The sequence below is a fragment of the Sminthopsis crassicaudata genome, chromosome 1, assembly GCF_048593235.1.
Source record: "Sminthopsis crassicaudata isolate SCR6 chromosome 1, ASM4859323v1, whole genome shotgun sequence".
NCBI classification, from domain to species: domain Eukaryota; kingdom Metazoa; phylum Chordata; class Mammalia; order Dasyuromorphia; family Dasyuridae; genus Sminthopsis; species Sminthopsis crassicaudata.
The window spans coordinates 393627473-393643117 of NC_133617.1; the positions used below are offsets into that span (position 1 = coordinate 393627473).

At 35.4% G+C, this 15645-nt stretch overlaps 1 protein-coding gene across 13 annotated transcripts in view; it reads left to right on the forward strand.

Annotated features, from left to right (window-relative positions):
• The window catches only part of LOC141549795 (uncharacterized), a 67032-nt gene that overhangs the window by 40473 nt on the left and 10914 nt on the right, over positions 1 to 15645 (forward strand). For 6 of the 13 annotated variants that reach the window (XM_074279715.1, XM_074279713.1, XM_074279712.1 and 3 more), the window contains exons 14-18: positions 631 to 707; positions 1888 to 1998; positions 5430 to 5516; positions 7729 to 7836; positions 12001 to 12122. In XM_074279715.1, coding sequence (XP_074135816.1) covers positions 631 to 707; positions 1888 to 1998; positions 5430 to 5516; positions 7729 to 7836; positions 12001 to 12122 — 505 coding nt within the window. Of the gene's footprint in view, positions 1 to 630; positions 708 to 1887; positions 1999 to 5429; positions 5517 to 5922; positions 6060 to 7728; positions 7837 to 12000; positions 12127 to 15645 lie in introns of those variants that run through there. The other 7 variants (XM_074279719.1, XM_074279718.1, XM_074279721.1 and 4 more) reach the window with 5 other exon arrangements.

Here is a 15645-nt window from a genome sequence, read left to right on the forward strand (position 1 = left end):
ATAAAAGGGCAGTAAATGATTCCTAAGGTTCCTTCTACTCTTACATTCTGTAATTAGACATTTCTGTGGTATCTTCAAGTCTTCCTTTTTAGATCACCTTTCCTTCCTTCAAAGTCCTTGTCCTAAGTTCACTTCTCAGGGGGTTATAGTTTCCCTGGCCAGAGACCAATGCTTTTTAAAATTGCATCCTTATGCTTTAGAGTATGAGTAGGGGGATTGATCACCTGAAATATTTCCTTTAAACTACTATAGACAGGCTGAAACAATTATAGTCATTTAATTAAAATAACCATTTGTTCCTTAAATAAGTTGTGAAGGAATTTGCCATTTTGCTAAGTATTTATTTGAATGAACTTTTTTCTTTTCTTTTTTTTTTCCTTTTTTATTTTCTTTTAGGGTTGGAAATATTGTATTTGTTTTTTGTTTTTGTTTTTTTCTGCAAGACTATTGGGATTAAGTGACTTGCCCAGGGTCACACAGCCAGTAGTGTAAGTGGCTGCAACCAGATTTGAATTCATGTTCTCCCAACTCCAGGGCTGGTACTATATTCCCTATGCCACCTAGCTGCTCCTTATATTGTCTTTTTAAAGGCCAATTCTATCATTTTGTTTTTCAACTCTTTTCTTCCAGGTTCTCCTGTAAAATGTTGTACACTAATTAAGCAGGCCCTCCGAGTACTCTACAACAATCAGTCCTTGTACAGAAATGTAAGAACTCCATTCATATTTATTCATTCTTCATTCATATTATAGTCATACTTACTATGAGCCAATTTTTATTTTAAAAAATGAAATCTAGTTTCAACTTTTAATGCTGTGACAATTAATATTTGTTTTAATTCTGTTCATAGTTAGCCAAACTGGTTTTTATCATAATTGTAGTTGTCATAGCCACAGAAAGAAGTTTTAAGCAGTTTGAGTTTACAATCCAATCTCTCATTCCTTACTATAATTCAGAAGATGCTACTGACTAGCTTTACTTTCTTTTTTCCCCTTGCTAAAAAGTAAGCCCTAAATGAAAAGAAGAATCAAGTTGGTTAGCTCTTTCTTCCTGCCCTCTTATACAGATCGATTTAGTCCTGGACAAGGTAGTCATTGAACCTCTCTGAGCCTTTTTCCTCTTCTGTAAGTAGGCATTATGGTGGTTGAAGCACTATCTCCTCCCTAAGAAGAGAATATATATTAAGTGTATTGTAAATCCTAAGGAGCTCTATACCTGTCTACTCTTAGTATTGTTCCCTACTTATTGTCCTGGTTCTGACACACCAGGCATGTGCCTCAGCAAGCCTCAATGTGCTCTGCACATAGCTCTGACACTAGCAGTCACAAAGAAGAAGGGACTGACATGCACTAGGGACAAAAGTCTCCTCATCTTTGGGTGCCCTTTATTATCAGTGAAAGCACAGACTTGTCCCTAAGCCTAGATGACCTACTAACTTCTGTGCTACCTTCAAACAGAAGTGTTATAAGGAAAGTACTTTGCAAATTTCTCTAAGTATTATAGAAATAATTTTTCTCCAAAACTTGTTTTCCCAGATGCTTCTATTTCATGCATACCTCTAATTATTTATCCTATTCCCCTGAAAAATTTTTCATGTGCCAAATTATTCTAAAGTCAGTTTCTTTAAACAAAGGCATGTTACAACACCAGCTTAGAATGAGCCTTCTCTATTGTTTTTCTCTCCACTAAAATACCTAAATTCTGACATCTTTGGGGAGAGAAAAGGGAAATTTGGTGAAAAGTAGAATATTATTTTTGTATTTGGTGTATTCTGTGAAGATGATTAGCAACCCCAACCCCACTCACTCTTCCATCTTATTTCTGAAAATCCTTTGTAAGAGTTTAAGAGCCTGCAGTTTAATGTCAATTAAAATTCCTGTTTTTCAGTCAAGATGTTGGAGTACACTCATCACAATTTTGGGCAGTAGTCCTATTTTGGAGCAGAATGGCCTCCTAACTACTCTCACTCTAAGAGAACCACCATCTTCCTTCAGACAGGTAATTTGTTATCTCCAAAGAAGCAAGCTAGTATCCTGAGGTAGCCTGCATTAATACTTCAAATGAAAAGCAGTACAGAAACTCTTAAGGTTTCTCTCTAACAAGACTTATAGAAAATAGATAGGAGGGTGTTCTTTTCAGGAAAGATGGTTCCTTTAAATTTCTTGAGTTTACCTCATAGATTCAAATACTTGTTTATGATTTTATACCCATTGCTCACTCCCAATTCTAGCCTCCCTATTTGTGTGAGACTTCCTGTCATGCATACCATCGATATTATGGATCAATATCTGCAGCCTCTGAAATAATAGTATAAGCCAGGAAAAAAATATGACTTATATATGTATTTTTTTAAAAGGAGGTCTTGAATCCAGAAGACATGGGTTCTAATCTCAACTCCAATATTTACTGGTTTTGTAATCTTGGGCAAGCCATTTACCTTTCTGAGCTAAATAGGGAGAATAACACCTATCCTATATATGCAGGATTTCTTTAAGAAAAGCACTTTGTAAACTATGAAATGAATTAGAGAAATATGAACTCTGCTTTACCTCAAGGACATGAATATATCATTTTAGGGATTTAAGAAATTGTAAATGAACAACCAAACTATTAACACCTCTATGCAAAAGAAAAACTACATTGTAGTTGACTTCTGAGTTAAGTTAGCCTGGAACATTTTGCATTTGAACAAAATAACCAAATCTGACTCAGCCATAAGTGACCATTGGCTTTGGGGCAGAGGGACCTGAGTTCTAAGGATAATCCTGATACTTATTGCCTTTAAGTATTACATTCCTAATCTAAAAAGGGATAGGCAAAGATAAGGAAGAAAACTATATCTTGCTGAAAAGCACCATAGACAATGAAGTCATGTCAGTACTAAACATATGCATCAAGTGTTATAGCATCTACATTTTTTGAAGAAGTTTGAATGAGTTATAGGAGGAAATCACTAGTAAAACTACTAGTGGAGGACCTCAATTTTCCCCTTTCTGAACCAGATAAACCTAGCCAAAAAATAAGCAAGAAGTAAGTTAAGGAAGTGAATAAAAATTAGATATGATAGATCTCTGGAGAAAATGAATTGGGAATAAAAAGAAATATGCCTTTTTCTTAGTATTATATGGTACCTACACAAAAATTGGTCATGTTGTAAGACATAAATGCATCCTTTTCAACTTAAAAAGAAATAAAATAGCATTCAGTAATGGATGATGAAAAGATTAAAAATTAATTGGAAATTAAATAATCCTTTTTTGAAAAATGAGTCAAAGAACAAATCATTGTTCTCAAGGGAAATGACAACAATGAAACAGCATACCAAAATATATGACATACACCAAAGTGGTATGTAGAGGGAAATTTATATCTCTAATTGTTTATATCAGTAAAATAGCGGAAAAGCATATTAATGAATTGGACACAAAAGTAGAAAAAAGAATAATTTTAAAGTCCCCAATTAAACTATTGGAAATCCTGAAAATCAAAAGGAAAGATTAACAAAATCAGAAGTAAGACAATCATTGAGCTAATAAATTACTTGTATCAAAAATGAAGGGTGAATTCACCACCACTGAAGAAGAAATGAAACAATTGTTAGAAGCTATTTTGTCCACTTAAATGTCAATAAATTTAACAGTTTAAATGAAATGGATGAATATGTACAAAAATATAGATTACCCAGTTAACAAAAGAAGTAAAATACTTATCCCAGGCTTAAAAAAGAAATTAAACAAGTCATCACTGAATCCCCCCCCCCCCCAAAAAAAAAATCTTCAGTAACAAACTAAATGGATTCATGGGCAAATTCAGCCAAACCTAATATTGTATAAACTCTTTGGAGAAGTAAGCAAAGAAAGCGTTCTATTCCTTTTATGATCCAAATTTGGGATTGATAGCTAAGCCAGGAAGAGCCAAAACATAAAGGAAAATGTAAGCCAATTTATGTAATAAATATTGACACGCAAATTTTAACAATATACTAATAGAGATTGCAGCAATTTATCACAAAGATCATATATTGTGACCACGTGGGATTTATATCAGAAATGCAGGACTAGTTCAGTATTATGAAGACTATCAACGTATCAGTAATAAAACCAATAGAAAGCATATGTTTATTTCAATAGATGCAGAAAAAACCTTTGACCAAATCACAGCACCCATTCTTATTTTTAAAAAACATTAGAGACTATTGGGATAAATGGAGCTTAACTTAAAATGATAATATTTATCTTAATGGTAATAAGCTAGAAACCTTCTCAGAACAAATAGGAGTGAAAAACAAGCAAACCCATTATTATCTTTATTATTTAATATTGTATTAGAAATATTAGCTATAGGAAAAAGAGAAAAAGAAATGAATTAGAATAGACAATGAGGAGGCAAAACTATCTCTTTGTAGATGGTGTGATGTTATATTTAGAAAGTCCTAGGAAATAATTAACAGCTTTATCAAAGTTGTATGGTACAAAATAAGCCAACATAAATCATCAGCAAAACCAACAAAGTCCAGCAGAAAGAGGTAGAGAAATTCTTTTTAAAATAACTGCAAACAGTACAAGATATTTGGAAATCTTCCTACCAAGACAAGCCAAAGAACTATATGAATACAGTCATTAGTCACTTTTCACATAAAGTCAAATCTAAATAATTGGAAAATTGCTCAAATAAAACAAGCCAATATAATAAAATGACAATTCTATCCAAATTAGTCTATTCAGAACCATATCCATCAAATTAAAAAAACATAGAGCCAGAAAAAAATGACAATTCATCAGGAAGAGCGAAATCTCAAGGATATCAAGGGAATCAATAAAAAAAATTATGTGAAAGTAAGTGGTCTAAGCTGTACCCTACCAGATCTCAAACTGTATTATAAAGTGGTAATTATCAAAACAATATGTACTGGCTAAGAAATGAACTAGTAGACCAGTAAAATAAAATAGGTACAAATTTCCTTATATTAATTGACCATAATAATCTACTATGTGATAAACCCAAAAAAGCCAAGCTTTTGGAACAGAAACTTATTATTTGACAAAAACTTCTGGGAAAACTAGAAAACAGTTTTTCAGAAACTAGGCATAGACCTATATGCCAAGATATGGTCAGAAAAGGTACATAATTTACATATAAAGAGTGGTAGCATAAGCAAATTAGGAGAACATGGAATGGTTTTAGCTTAGATTTATGGATAAGGGAGGAATTTAGAACCAAAGAAAATATAGAGAGCATGATAAAATGTAAGATCATTTTGGTTATATAAAATTAAAACGTTCTTGCACAAACAGAATCAATGCAAACAAAATTAACATGTAATTGGGAGGGGGATAAAATAGATATTTAAAGAAGTGATAAGGGATCAAATTAGATGATAACCATAAGTCTTCCAACTCTAAAAACTACAACATATGACTTTGTTGCAGATGGTGTGGGATGTGTCCTTTGGCATTTTAGAAGAATTGAGATTGAAAGGCAATGTTTCTTTGCCTTCAAATGTATTTTATGGTTCTGTAAGTTTATAATTTTGCTTCTTTTTCTCTGTGTTGTAATGTTTAAGGTTGAAGTATTAAACAGTGAATGTTTTTTAGTACGATAGTCCTCGATTTCTATTTAAATAAACTAAACATCAGCTTGGGAATTACTCCAGTTTTTCTACTGATCTTTGATTTTACATCTCCAATGTCCTTTTAGACATTTTGAACTGGCTGTCCGATATACATCTTATACTCAATATATCCAAAACAACTTCTTCCCACCTAAACCCACCCTCCTAATCTCTTTTATCATGAAAGGCAACAACATAATCCCAGTGCATCAAGCTCACAACCTAGGAAGCTTCCTACATTGCTCACTATCTCAACCCTCCTCCCCTGTATCCCAATTGTTGCCAAGACCTGTCTATTTTATCTTTGCAAGCTCTCCTGAGTGTACTTCCTTCTCTCTCCTGATGCTGCACCACTCTAAAGCAGCCAGCCCCTCATCACCTCGTCTATTGGTAAGTCTGTCTGGCTCAAATTTCTTCCCCAGAAACAAATTTTAAAATGCTATTTGGCCTTTCAAGCCCTTCATGATTTGGTTTCCTCTTACCTTTCCAGTCTTGCACTTGGCAGTGTGTATGCACTCTTTGATCCAGTGACACCAGCCTCCTAACTGTTCCAGGAATAAGTCACTTCATGTCTTTTCTAAACATTTTCTCTGGCTATCCTGAAATGCCCACAGTATTCTCCCTCTTCTACTTTGATTATTGATCTCCTGGCTTCCTTTTAAGTCCCAACTAAAATGTTGTTTTTTACAGGAGGTCTTCCCCAACCTCTCTTAATTCTCTCTGTTAATGATTTCTGGTTTATCCTATATATAGCTTATTTTGTATATAGTTGTCTGGATGTTGTCTCTCTCATTAGGCTGTAGGCCCTTTGAAGGCAGGAACTGTTTTTTGACTCTTTTTTGTATCTCTAACATCTTAACATGACACACATGGATAAACATTCATTTATTCATTTCACATTTATTATTAGGCACACATATGAAAGGCTCTATGAATTAGGTACTAGAGAAGATAAAAAACTAAATAAGAGATAGTTTGAAGAAGTCTGTAAGGTCTCTTTTAACTGGGGCCAATCAGGAGACTTTCATGAAAGAGTCAGCATTTGAGGCAGACTTTGAAGAAAGTGAAGAGTTTCAGCAGTAAAAAATGAGAGGGTATTGCAGTCATAGAGAACTATGTGAGCAAAAGCATGGAGGCAAGAAAGAGTGGGTCATGATTGTGGGATAGGAATGGGACAAGTCATCCAGTTTGGGTGAAGAGAATTTATTAAGGAGAGTAGAGAGAGAAGTCTGTCCCCAGTTAGAGATGGCCCAAAATGCCAAGCCAAAGAATTTAGACTTTGGCAGTCACGGAAGAACATCTGAGCTCTGGAAAGATTTGATCATATCTCTTGTTAAGGGTGATTTAAGATATACATTTTCATTGCTCTTCTACTGAAGCAGTTTGATTTTACTTGGAACTTAGAGATAAAAGACATGGTTTATTTCTCCTGGATAAAATATAAAATCCTTAACATGGCATTTAAGCCTTCCCATGATCTGACTTCTACAATTTTGTCCAATCTTATTTCTTATATTAGGAATTCTGCTATACAGTCAAATTGGCTTAAAGTGTTTTCCCCTTTATAATTTCTCATCCCCGTAACTTTGTTTAAATGGTGCCCCATGTCTGATGTCCTCTTCCTCCTCTTCTCTACTTCATAGAATCAGATTTCTCACAGTGCTTGTCAGGGCCACTTGTTAGCAAAGAGCATTCTATCACCCCTAAAGTTCAGAATGCTTCCTCTTTTTTGAAATTGCTTTGTATTTCATTATATAGACTTAACTGCATTATTATAAGCTCCTTGGGGATGGCCTGTTTTTGTCTTTGTTCTCCAACTCAGTGCCTCTCATGTTGTATAGTCAGTGTTTTTTGACCCTTCTACTCGCAATTAGTCTCAAGCCTCAGTTACTCCTCTGTATTGGAACTGAAAAATTATCCTGTCTAATTCAGTTGTTTGATCAAATGAGATAACAAAGCCTTTTTTAGAAGATTTATTTCATGCTTCTATGATTAAATATGAGCCCTATCTGTCATTTAGTTTGCTCATAATATAGGCCTGGGTGCTTTTGCACTCACAGCATTTACTTATTAAAGAGAAATAATGTATTCTGATTGTTGTTTATTTTTCTAATTAGTTAAGCCTTGAGGCTTGTTTTCTTCTCGCCATTCAAGCTGTGCTTCAGATGCTGATAACTGACTTGCCATGGTTGACTTCTTTTCTTGAAATTATGTTAGCTTTTGGGGTAAGTTCTAAATAATTTGAATTTGTGATTAAAACTTTCTTTTCTTCTTTAAAAAACCTCCCAATTATGGCGGCACATTTCTGTCATCTCTGCTATAGGGATAGTGAGGTCAGCAGATTTCTTGAGCTTGTGTGCTCTGAATTGCTGTGACCTAGGCCATTTTAGTATCTGCACTAAGTTGGGCATTAATATTATGAGCCCCTGAGTGAAGCACCACTACATTGCATTGAAATGGGACAAGCCAGCCCAGGTCAGAAATAGAGCTGGTTAAAAATCTCTGTCAGAGTGGTTATTAGGCTGTGAGGAGCTCCTCTATTTCCAGCCTGTGGATTTGGGTGTTTAAAAAAGAAAAAATCTGAACCCCATTAATAATCATGAAAACAAAAACAATGTGTATAACCCTTTAGCCTATATGTATATAATTATATAAATATTTATGACTTTTTAGTAGGCTTTAATCAAATCTGTACAATATTCCCTATAGCCACCAATTTCTCTATTCCTATCTTCTTAGGTTCAGATCCTCTTTATTACCTGATAAAAATTCTTCATTAGCCTCCTCCTTCCTGCCCTGGCCCATTTGCTAGATTAATCTTTCCTAGCATGACTTGTATAGTCAGTAAGGAGCCATTGAAGGAATTTGAATAGGGGATCCTTATCCTAGTAGTGAAGATCCTTCAAAAAACTGATTTTCCTTTGTCTTTATTCATATTTCCCCAAGCTACATATACTCTGTGTCACCAAACTAAACTACTACTGTCCTCATATACAACCATCTTTTTTCTCTCTCCATTCCATTGCCCAAGATGAAATAATCTCTACACCTGGAACACCACTCCCCCCTTCTTTCAGTCTACTGCCAAATCTATATCATCTGAAATCCTAATCATCCTTCAAGACTAATTCAAATGATGCTAACTCCATGAAATCTCTTCTAATCCCTGAATATTTCCACTAAACTCCTAAAGAGGAAATGATACTTTCCTTCATCTGGCCTTCCCCAAATTACTTGTCTTTGGCATTGTAGTTATAGATTTGCATAAGATGCACTGTAGTGTAAGTGGATAAAAGTACTGAGCTTGGTCATCCAAGATGGCAGGAAGAAATACAGCAATCTCCATACCCCACAACTTGTTTAAACAGATTTAGAAAATGTACCAGGTCAAATTCTGATGAGAAAATAAAAAGAAAAAATAACAGCAAGTGATTTTTTTTTCCAGCCTGGATAAGGATAAGGGAGACAGATTTGTGGATATTGGGTATGGCATCTGGCCAGAAGCATGGCAGGTGATTCAGTCTTAGCTCAAGGACAGATGGTGTACCCAGAGTTAACTGATAGCTCTAGTTCCGGGTCATAGATCTAGAGAAGACTATAGAGGGGACCCATATCTACATGTTGCATTCCAAATGAGGAATAGTTGATGATCTCAGTCTGTGTACCAAACAAGGAGATCATCCAGTGGATGAAATACCTGAGAGACAAAGGACAGGACATGGATATTTGCCTTTGTGTCACTTCACTAATTCTGCAGAGAAGGAACCTAGCATTCATCTGGGCCCAGTTCTGATCCCCCAGAGGTCTCTTGGGACAGAGAACCAACACTTTTAGTCATGAGTTGGCCAACATGGAGGGACCGACCCGACTGAGGTTCTTTGAGATCTATCCTCCAAATTGCTGTCAAAGGGGAGAAAAAGGTTACATAAAGAATAGTAGTGGAAAATAAGGAAAAAAGACTGGAAAAGTCTCAGGAAAAAGAAAACTTAGAGACCTTGACATAAGCAGATAAATCAATAGGGAAGATACTAATAGCAGAAGGTTATGTGGCCTCCAGATCAAATTAGAGAGTTTGGGTATCTATAAACAAGTATTATCAGACAAAAGAAAGTTATTCTGGTGAAGCAGGACTTTGGGGGATAGGGGATTATTGCAGGATATAACAGAATGTTTTAAAATAAGAATTGTGAAAATAAAATATATAGTCTACTCAGCAGAAATAATTGGCAGGATTAGAAATTTTTTTAAAAAGAATTCACGGTGACAAGTCTCACTAAAGAAATGAGAAAGGATAGCTAATATAAGTATACAGAAATGAAGGACAGTCTGAAATAAAAGAAGGAAAAGGCAGTAACAAAGGAAAGCATTATCTCCATACAAGCAAAACTTAATTGATCTTCAACTTAAGATGAATAGAGATAACGTAAGAATTAGAGGGCTTCCTGAAGAATATGACAAGTCAAAATACCTCAACACTATAATGTGAAAAATAATACAAGAAAATTGTCCAGTCCATCCAAACAAAACAAAAGTACCAATCCAAAGAATCCATAGATTACATTGTAATCTCCAAGACAATTAGCTAAATTTAACCATTCCACTGACAAATGGCAGATTCTATAAGCAACCAGCAGAAAGACCTTCAAATAGGAAGTAAAGGAAATTTAAATTTTTGTTACTGATGTTCATTCATTTCAGTCATGTCATACTCTTCATGATCCCATTTGGATTTTCTTTGGTAAAGATCATGGAGGAATTTGCCATTTACTTCTGCACCTCATTTTATAGATGAGGAAGTTGAGGCCAACAGGGTGAAATAACTTGTCTAGGGTCATACAACTAGTAAGTGTCTAAGGTTGAATTTGAACTCTAGAAAATGAGTTTTCCTGACTTCAGACCTGGCACACTATCTAGCATATCATCTAATTGTAATTTTGAATAAACTTAAGACTACTCTGACCACTGAAAACCAAAGGAGGGAATGAAATTTCATCTAAAGAGCAAAAGAACTCAAGATACAGCCCAAGATTATTTGCCCTACAAATCTGAGTCTAACTATAAATGAAAAAAAGATAAAACGTTCAGTCAAAAAGAGACATTTGAAACATTACTTCAAAAAAAACTAGACCCCTCAAAATTATTAGTTTCTCAAATACCCAAGGTAACAGAAATATCATGAAGAGATAGTCTTTGAAGAAATTTCTTTCAAAATGTATACAAAGAGATATGAATGAAAACAGAAGTCAAATAGAAGTGATGTTAGAGAAATAGGAATGAAACCTATTGTACGAAACCTCATAATGCTTTACCTATAAGAAAATCACTGTTTTTTGTGGGACTAATTACAGAATGGGTGAACACAAGATGAAAGAGGAAGAGGGTAGAATATGACATACCCTAGTCTCTTAAAGGCTAATAATAAAGGGAAAATAACTCTTGTGGTCTTTCAGGAAGAAAGTTTTAATTCTTGGAGAATGCAGATAAGAAGGGTTAAATAATTATGATAGTCACAAGTAAAACAAAAGTGTAGAGCAGACAAAATGGGAAGATAAGCAATGAAGAGAATGAATAAAGAAATCTTTTTTAAGAAAACCAGAAAATGACATTTCAAAAACTATGAAACAAAAGGAAGGGGAAGGAAGAGGGTTATTACTTGAATATTAGCTGAGAGGGGAAAAGGAAGAATTAACTAGGTTATTTATATTGTGTATGTGTGTGTATCCATATATAGGAGGGGGGAGGGGGAAAATGAGAGGAGACTGATTAATAATCAAAGCCAAGAGGTAACAAGTGAGGAAATGGGGCTTCAGGATGAAAGGAAAAGAACCTGTAGGGATATAGTAATACTGTCTTTAAAGAGGAAGAGGAAAAAATAGACTAATTTGAAGGAGAAGAAACTTAGAGATAAATGGAGGAAATACCATAACTTTAAGTGTGCATGGACTTAAGAGTCCAGTAAAACAATAAAGTAACAGATTGAATATGTCCCCACACAAAACATGAAAAAGACCCAGAATAAAAATGAGGAACATAAAAGCAAGAATTGATATTGTCTTGCTATCAGAAACGCAAAAACTTTCAATATATTAAGTGGTGTGTATAGTATCACAAAAATTCTTTCTTATATAACACTTAAAACCACAGGTGCACTAAGACTTTTGGGGATATTGAAAATAAAGTAGGCATGTAATGATGGCTGAATATTATGAATGCCCTTATCTATAAATGTGAATGAAGTTTGTTACCTTATTAGATACTTAAATGCTGTTTTCAGTTATCTATGCAGATATTAACTTAGGGAGAAAGGAAAGATAAAAAGAATTACAATGAAATGTTTGCTATGGCAGTAAATTAAAGTCTTTTTTTAATTAAAAAAAAAACTTTCCTAGAAAAATTTCTGGGCACTAAAGCTGTTTTTGGAAGGCCTCTTGTACCGAATGCCTGTTCTTCATGATGTTGTCAGTATGATTACCAGAGATCTGAATTACCAGAAAAACACTCTACTAAAATTGTAAGTAAGTCTTTTTTCCTTGAATTACTCATTTAGAAAATGTCAGAAAACCTGAATAAGCTGTTGGAGCTTATTAGACAATAATTACTACCAATCTATTGTAAATAGTAGTTGAAGAATATAGTTGTCTTGGTCACTTATTTCAGGATGGGAATTTTATGATATATGGAATATAAACTCCCTTTTCCTCTATTCCTCATCCCGAGTTGTAGGAGAAAAAATTGGCTTCTGTTGAGGCTTTGTGAATTTTTTATATTCCAGTTTTGAGTGAGTTATGATTCTCTTAATAAATTGAATTTTTCTAGTGATTCTTTGCTCCTCAAACAGCTATGGTTCTCATTAAAGGCCCTTTGGAACCCTAAACTTAGAAGGTAGGTTGTCTGTCTTGGGAAAAAAATCTGACTTTCTAATTTGTATCTATAGAATATAATGAAATATTCCTTCCTTCTGTCCCCTATTATGGAGAGGGGAAGATGTAGGGTGTGTCATCAATCAGTAAAGAAATAACCAAAGATCATCTATCTGAATTAAGAATTTAATGAGATTGGGGGCGGAGCCAAGATGGCAGAAAAGATACACTTGAATTTGTAAGCTCCCTTCTTCCCAATACCAACTAGTTAAATCAGCCTCAAAAATAGCACTGGACTGATAAAAACCACAAGGATTAGAAGCACAACTTACCAGCTGAAGAAAATCTGGAATTTCAACAGAAAAGATTGGTTCCGAGGGGAGGGAAAAAAAGATCAGCACAGACAGGGTTAGGTGCTAGCACACTGCCGATCAGGCTGGGGAGAACTCTGAGATCAGAGAAGCCACTGAGATAGAGGAATCTGGCACAGGCTGATAGCTCTTCTCTGCTTATAAAACAGCAGATCAGAAGAGAAATCAAGCTACTTTAAAATATAAAGTCAGATCCTAAATCCACCCCAATCCGGAAGTGACCTAACACCAATCTCAGCACTGCTGTGCAGCTGCCTTCTGCTGCCCAGGGTTTCTCCTTGGGGTAGTTAAGAGCCTGAACAACGGGGACACAGCCTGAGGCAGTAGAATTCTAGCAGCAACGGAACTTCCAGAGAAGGGGAACCTTTGAAGTAGGGACTGAGGTTTCCAGGCAGACACTTCCCATTTGAGTGCCAGGGACTTTTTGCATCAGCTGCTAATATCCACGGCCCCACAGGAGGCTTTGGCTGGGGTTTGTGACTCTTTCACTCTTCAGCCTTAAACCTCAGGGCAGTTACTGGGTCACACAGCGGGGTCCTTCACTGGGCACTCCTTGAAGCTGCAGCAGTGCTAACCACCTCTAAGGCATTTCCGGGGAGGGCGGGAGAGGAACTCTCTACCAGAGCTCTCTCTTAGCTCAGGCAAAGGACTGCTGCATCCATCCAGTCTGGGAGGAAGCTGGTAAATAAATTTCTTACCCCAAGGGCAGACCCCCACAGATTTTTAACAATGAGTAAGAAGCTAAAGAGAAGGATTGACACCCTCTATACAGAGAAAGAGTGGGTATCCAACTCTGAGGAGGCTAACAGCAGAGAGTCTCTAGATAACACCCTAAAGGGGAATGATACCTGCCCCCCATCACATAACTCTCTCCTAGAAGAGACTATTAAAAAGTTAAGAGAGTTTGAAGAAAAATGGGGAAAGGAAAGAGAAGCTATGATAGAGAATAACAACGTCCTGAAATTTGAGTTGGAAAAAATAAAGAATTCACAGGAGGTGCAGGGAAACAAAATTTGTTAATTAAAAAAGGTTAAAAAATCACAGGAAAGTAGGATTTGTGAATTGGAAAAAGAAAATAACTCACTAAAAAACAAATTAGTGAAATGGGAAAAAATTCAACAGAGCAAAATAATTCATTTAAAAACTCAATTGGGCATATACAAAAAGAACTAAAAAATGTGAATGAAGAAAATAACTCATTAAAAATCAAGACTGAACAAATAGAAATGAATGATTCATTGAGAAACCAAGAATCAGTCCAAAAAAACCCAAAAAAATGAAAAGGTGGAGAATAATGTCAAATACTTACTGGGAAAATCTATAGACCTGGAAAATAGATCTAGGAGAGATAATCTGAGGATCATTAGACTTCCTGAAAACTATGATCAAAAAAAGAGCCTAGATTCTATTTTACAAGAAATCATCAAAGAGAACTGTCCAGAGATAATAGAAACAGAAGGGAAAATAGGCGTTGAAAGAATTCATTGAACACCTTCTGAAAAAGATCCTAAAAAAAGAACTCCATGGAACATTGTGGCTAAGCTGCAGAACTACCAAACTAAGGAAAAAATACTGCAAGCAGCTAGGAAAAAAACAATTCAAATATCAAGGTGCCACAATAAGGGTCGTGCAAGATCTGGCTGCCTCCACATTAAAGGATCGAAAGGCCTGGAACCTGATATTCTGAAAGGCAAAAGAACAAGGATTGCAACCAAGAATAAACTACTCAGCTAAGTTTCACATTTTCTTCCATGGAAGAAGATGGTCATTTAATGAAATAGAGGAATTCCATTTGTTTCTAAGAAAAAAACCAGACTTAAACAAAAAATTTGATCTACATGCACAAGACTGAAGAGAAGCAGAAAAAGGTAAAAAGAACTCTTGAAAACTGTATCTCTGTTGTGGATATATAGAAAGTCCACATGGATAATTTGATTTTACTGATATAATATTAAAAAAAAGGGGAAGTAGTAAAGGGAAGGGGATAGTATCAGAAAAAGGGGAAGGAGAGATTAAAAAGAGGGAAACTACATTCCAGGAAGAGGCATAGAAAATCTACCACACCTAAGGGAATTTAGAGAGGGGAGAAGCATTGTGTGAATCTTACTCTCATCAGAGTAGGCTCAAAGAGTAAATAATTGACATTTGTTTTTCAGAGAATTCTCTCTCACCTCATTAAAAGGGGGGAGAGGAAAAGGGGAATAAGGGAAGGATACAAGAAAGGGGAAGGCACTTAAAAGGAGGGGGAGGGATACTAAAAAGGGAGGACTATGCGTCACAAGTAGGGACTATAAATTAAATACTGGGAAAGGGGTTCGGTGGGTCAAGGGGGAAAAAAGCATAATCAAGGGATAATATGTTGGCAGGAAATACAGAATTAGTAATTTTAACTGTAAATGTGAATGGGATGAACTCTCCCATTAAACGGAGGCGGATAGCAGACTGGATCAAAAGTCAGAACCCTACAATATATTGTGTACAGGAAACACACTTAAAGCAGGGAGATAGATACAGAGTAAAGGTAAAAGGTTGGAGCAGAATCTATTATGCTTCAGGTAAAGCCAGAAAAGCAGGGGTTACCATTCTTATCTCAGATCAAGCAAAAGCAGAAATTGACCTAATTAAAAGAGATAAGGAAGGAAACTATATCCTGCTAAAAGATAGCATAGACAATGAAGCCATGTCAATACTAAACATATATGCACCAAGTGGTATAGCATCTAACTTCCTAAAGGAGAAGTTAAGAGAGTTGCAAGAAGAAATAGACAGCAAAACTATAATAGTGGGAGATCTTAACCTTGCA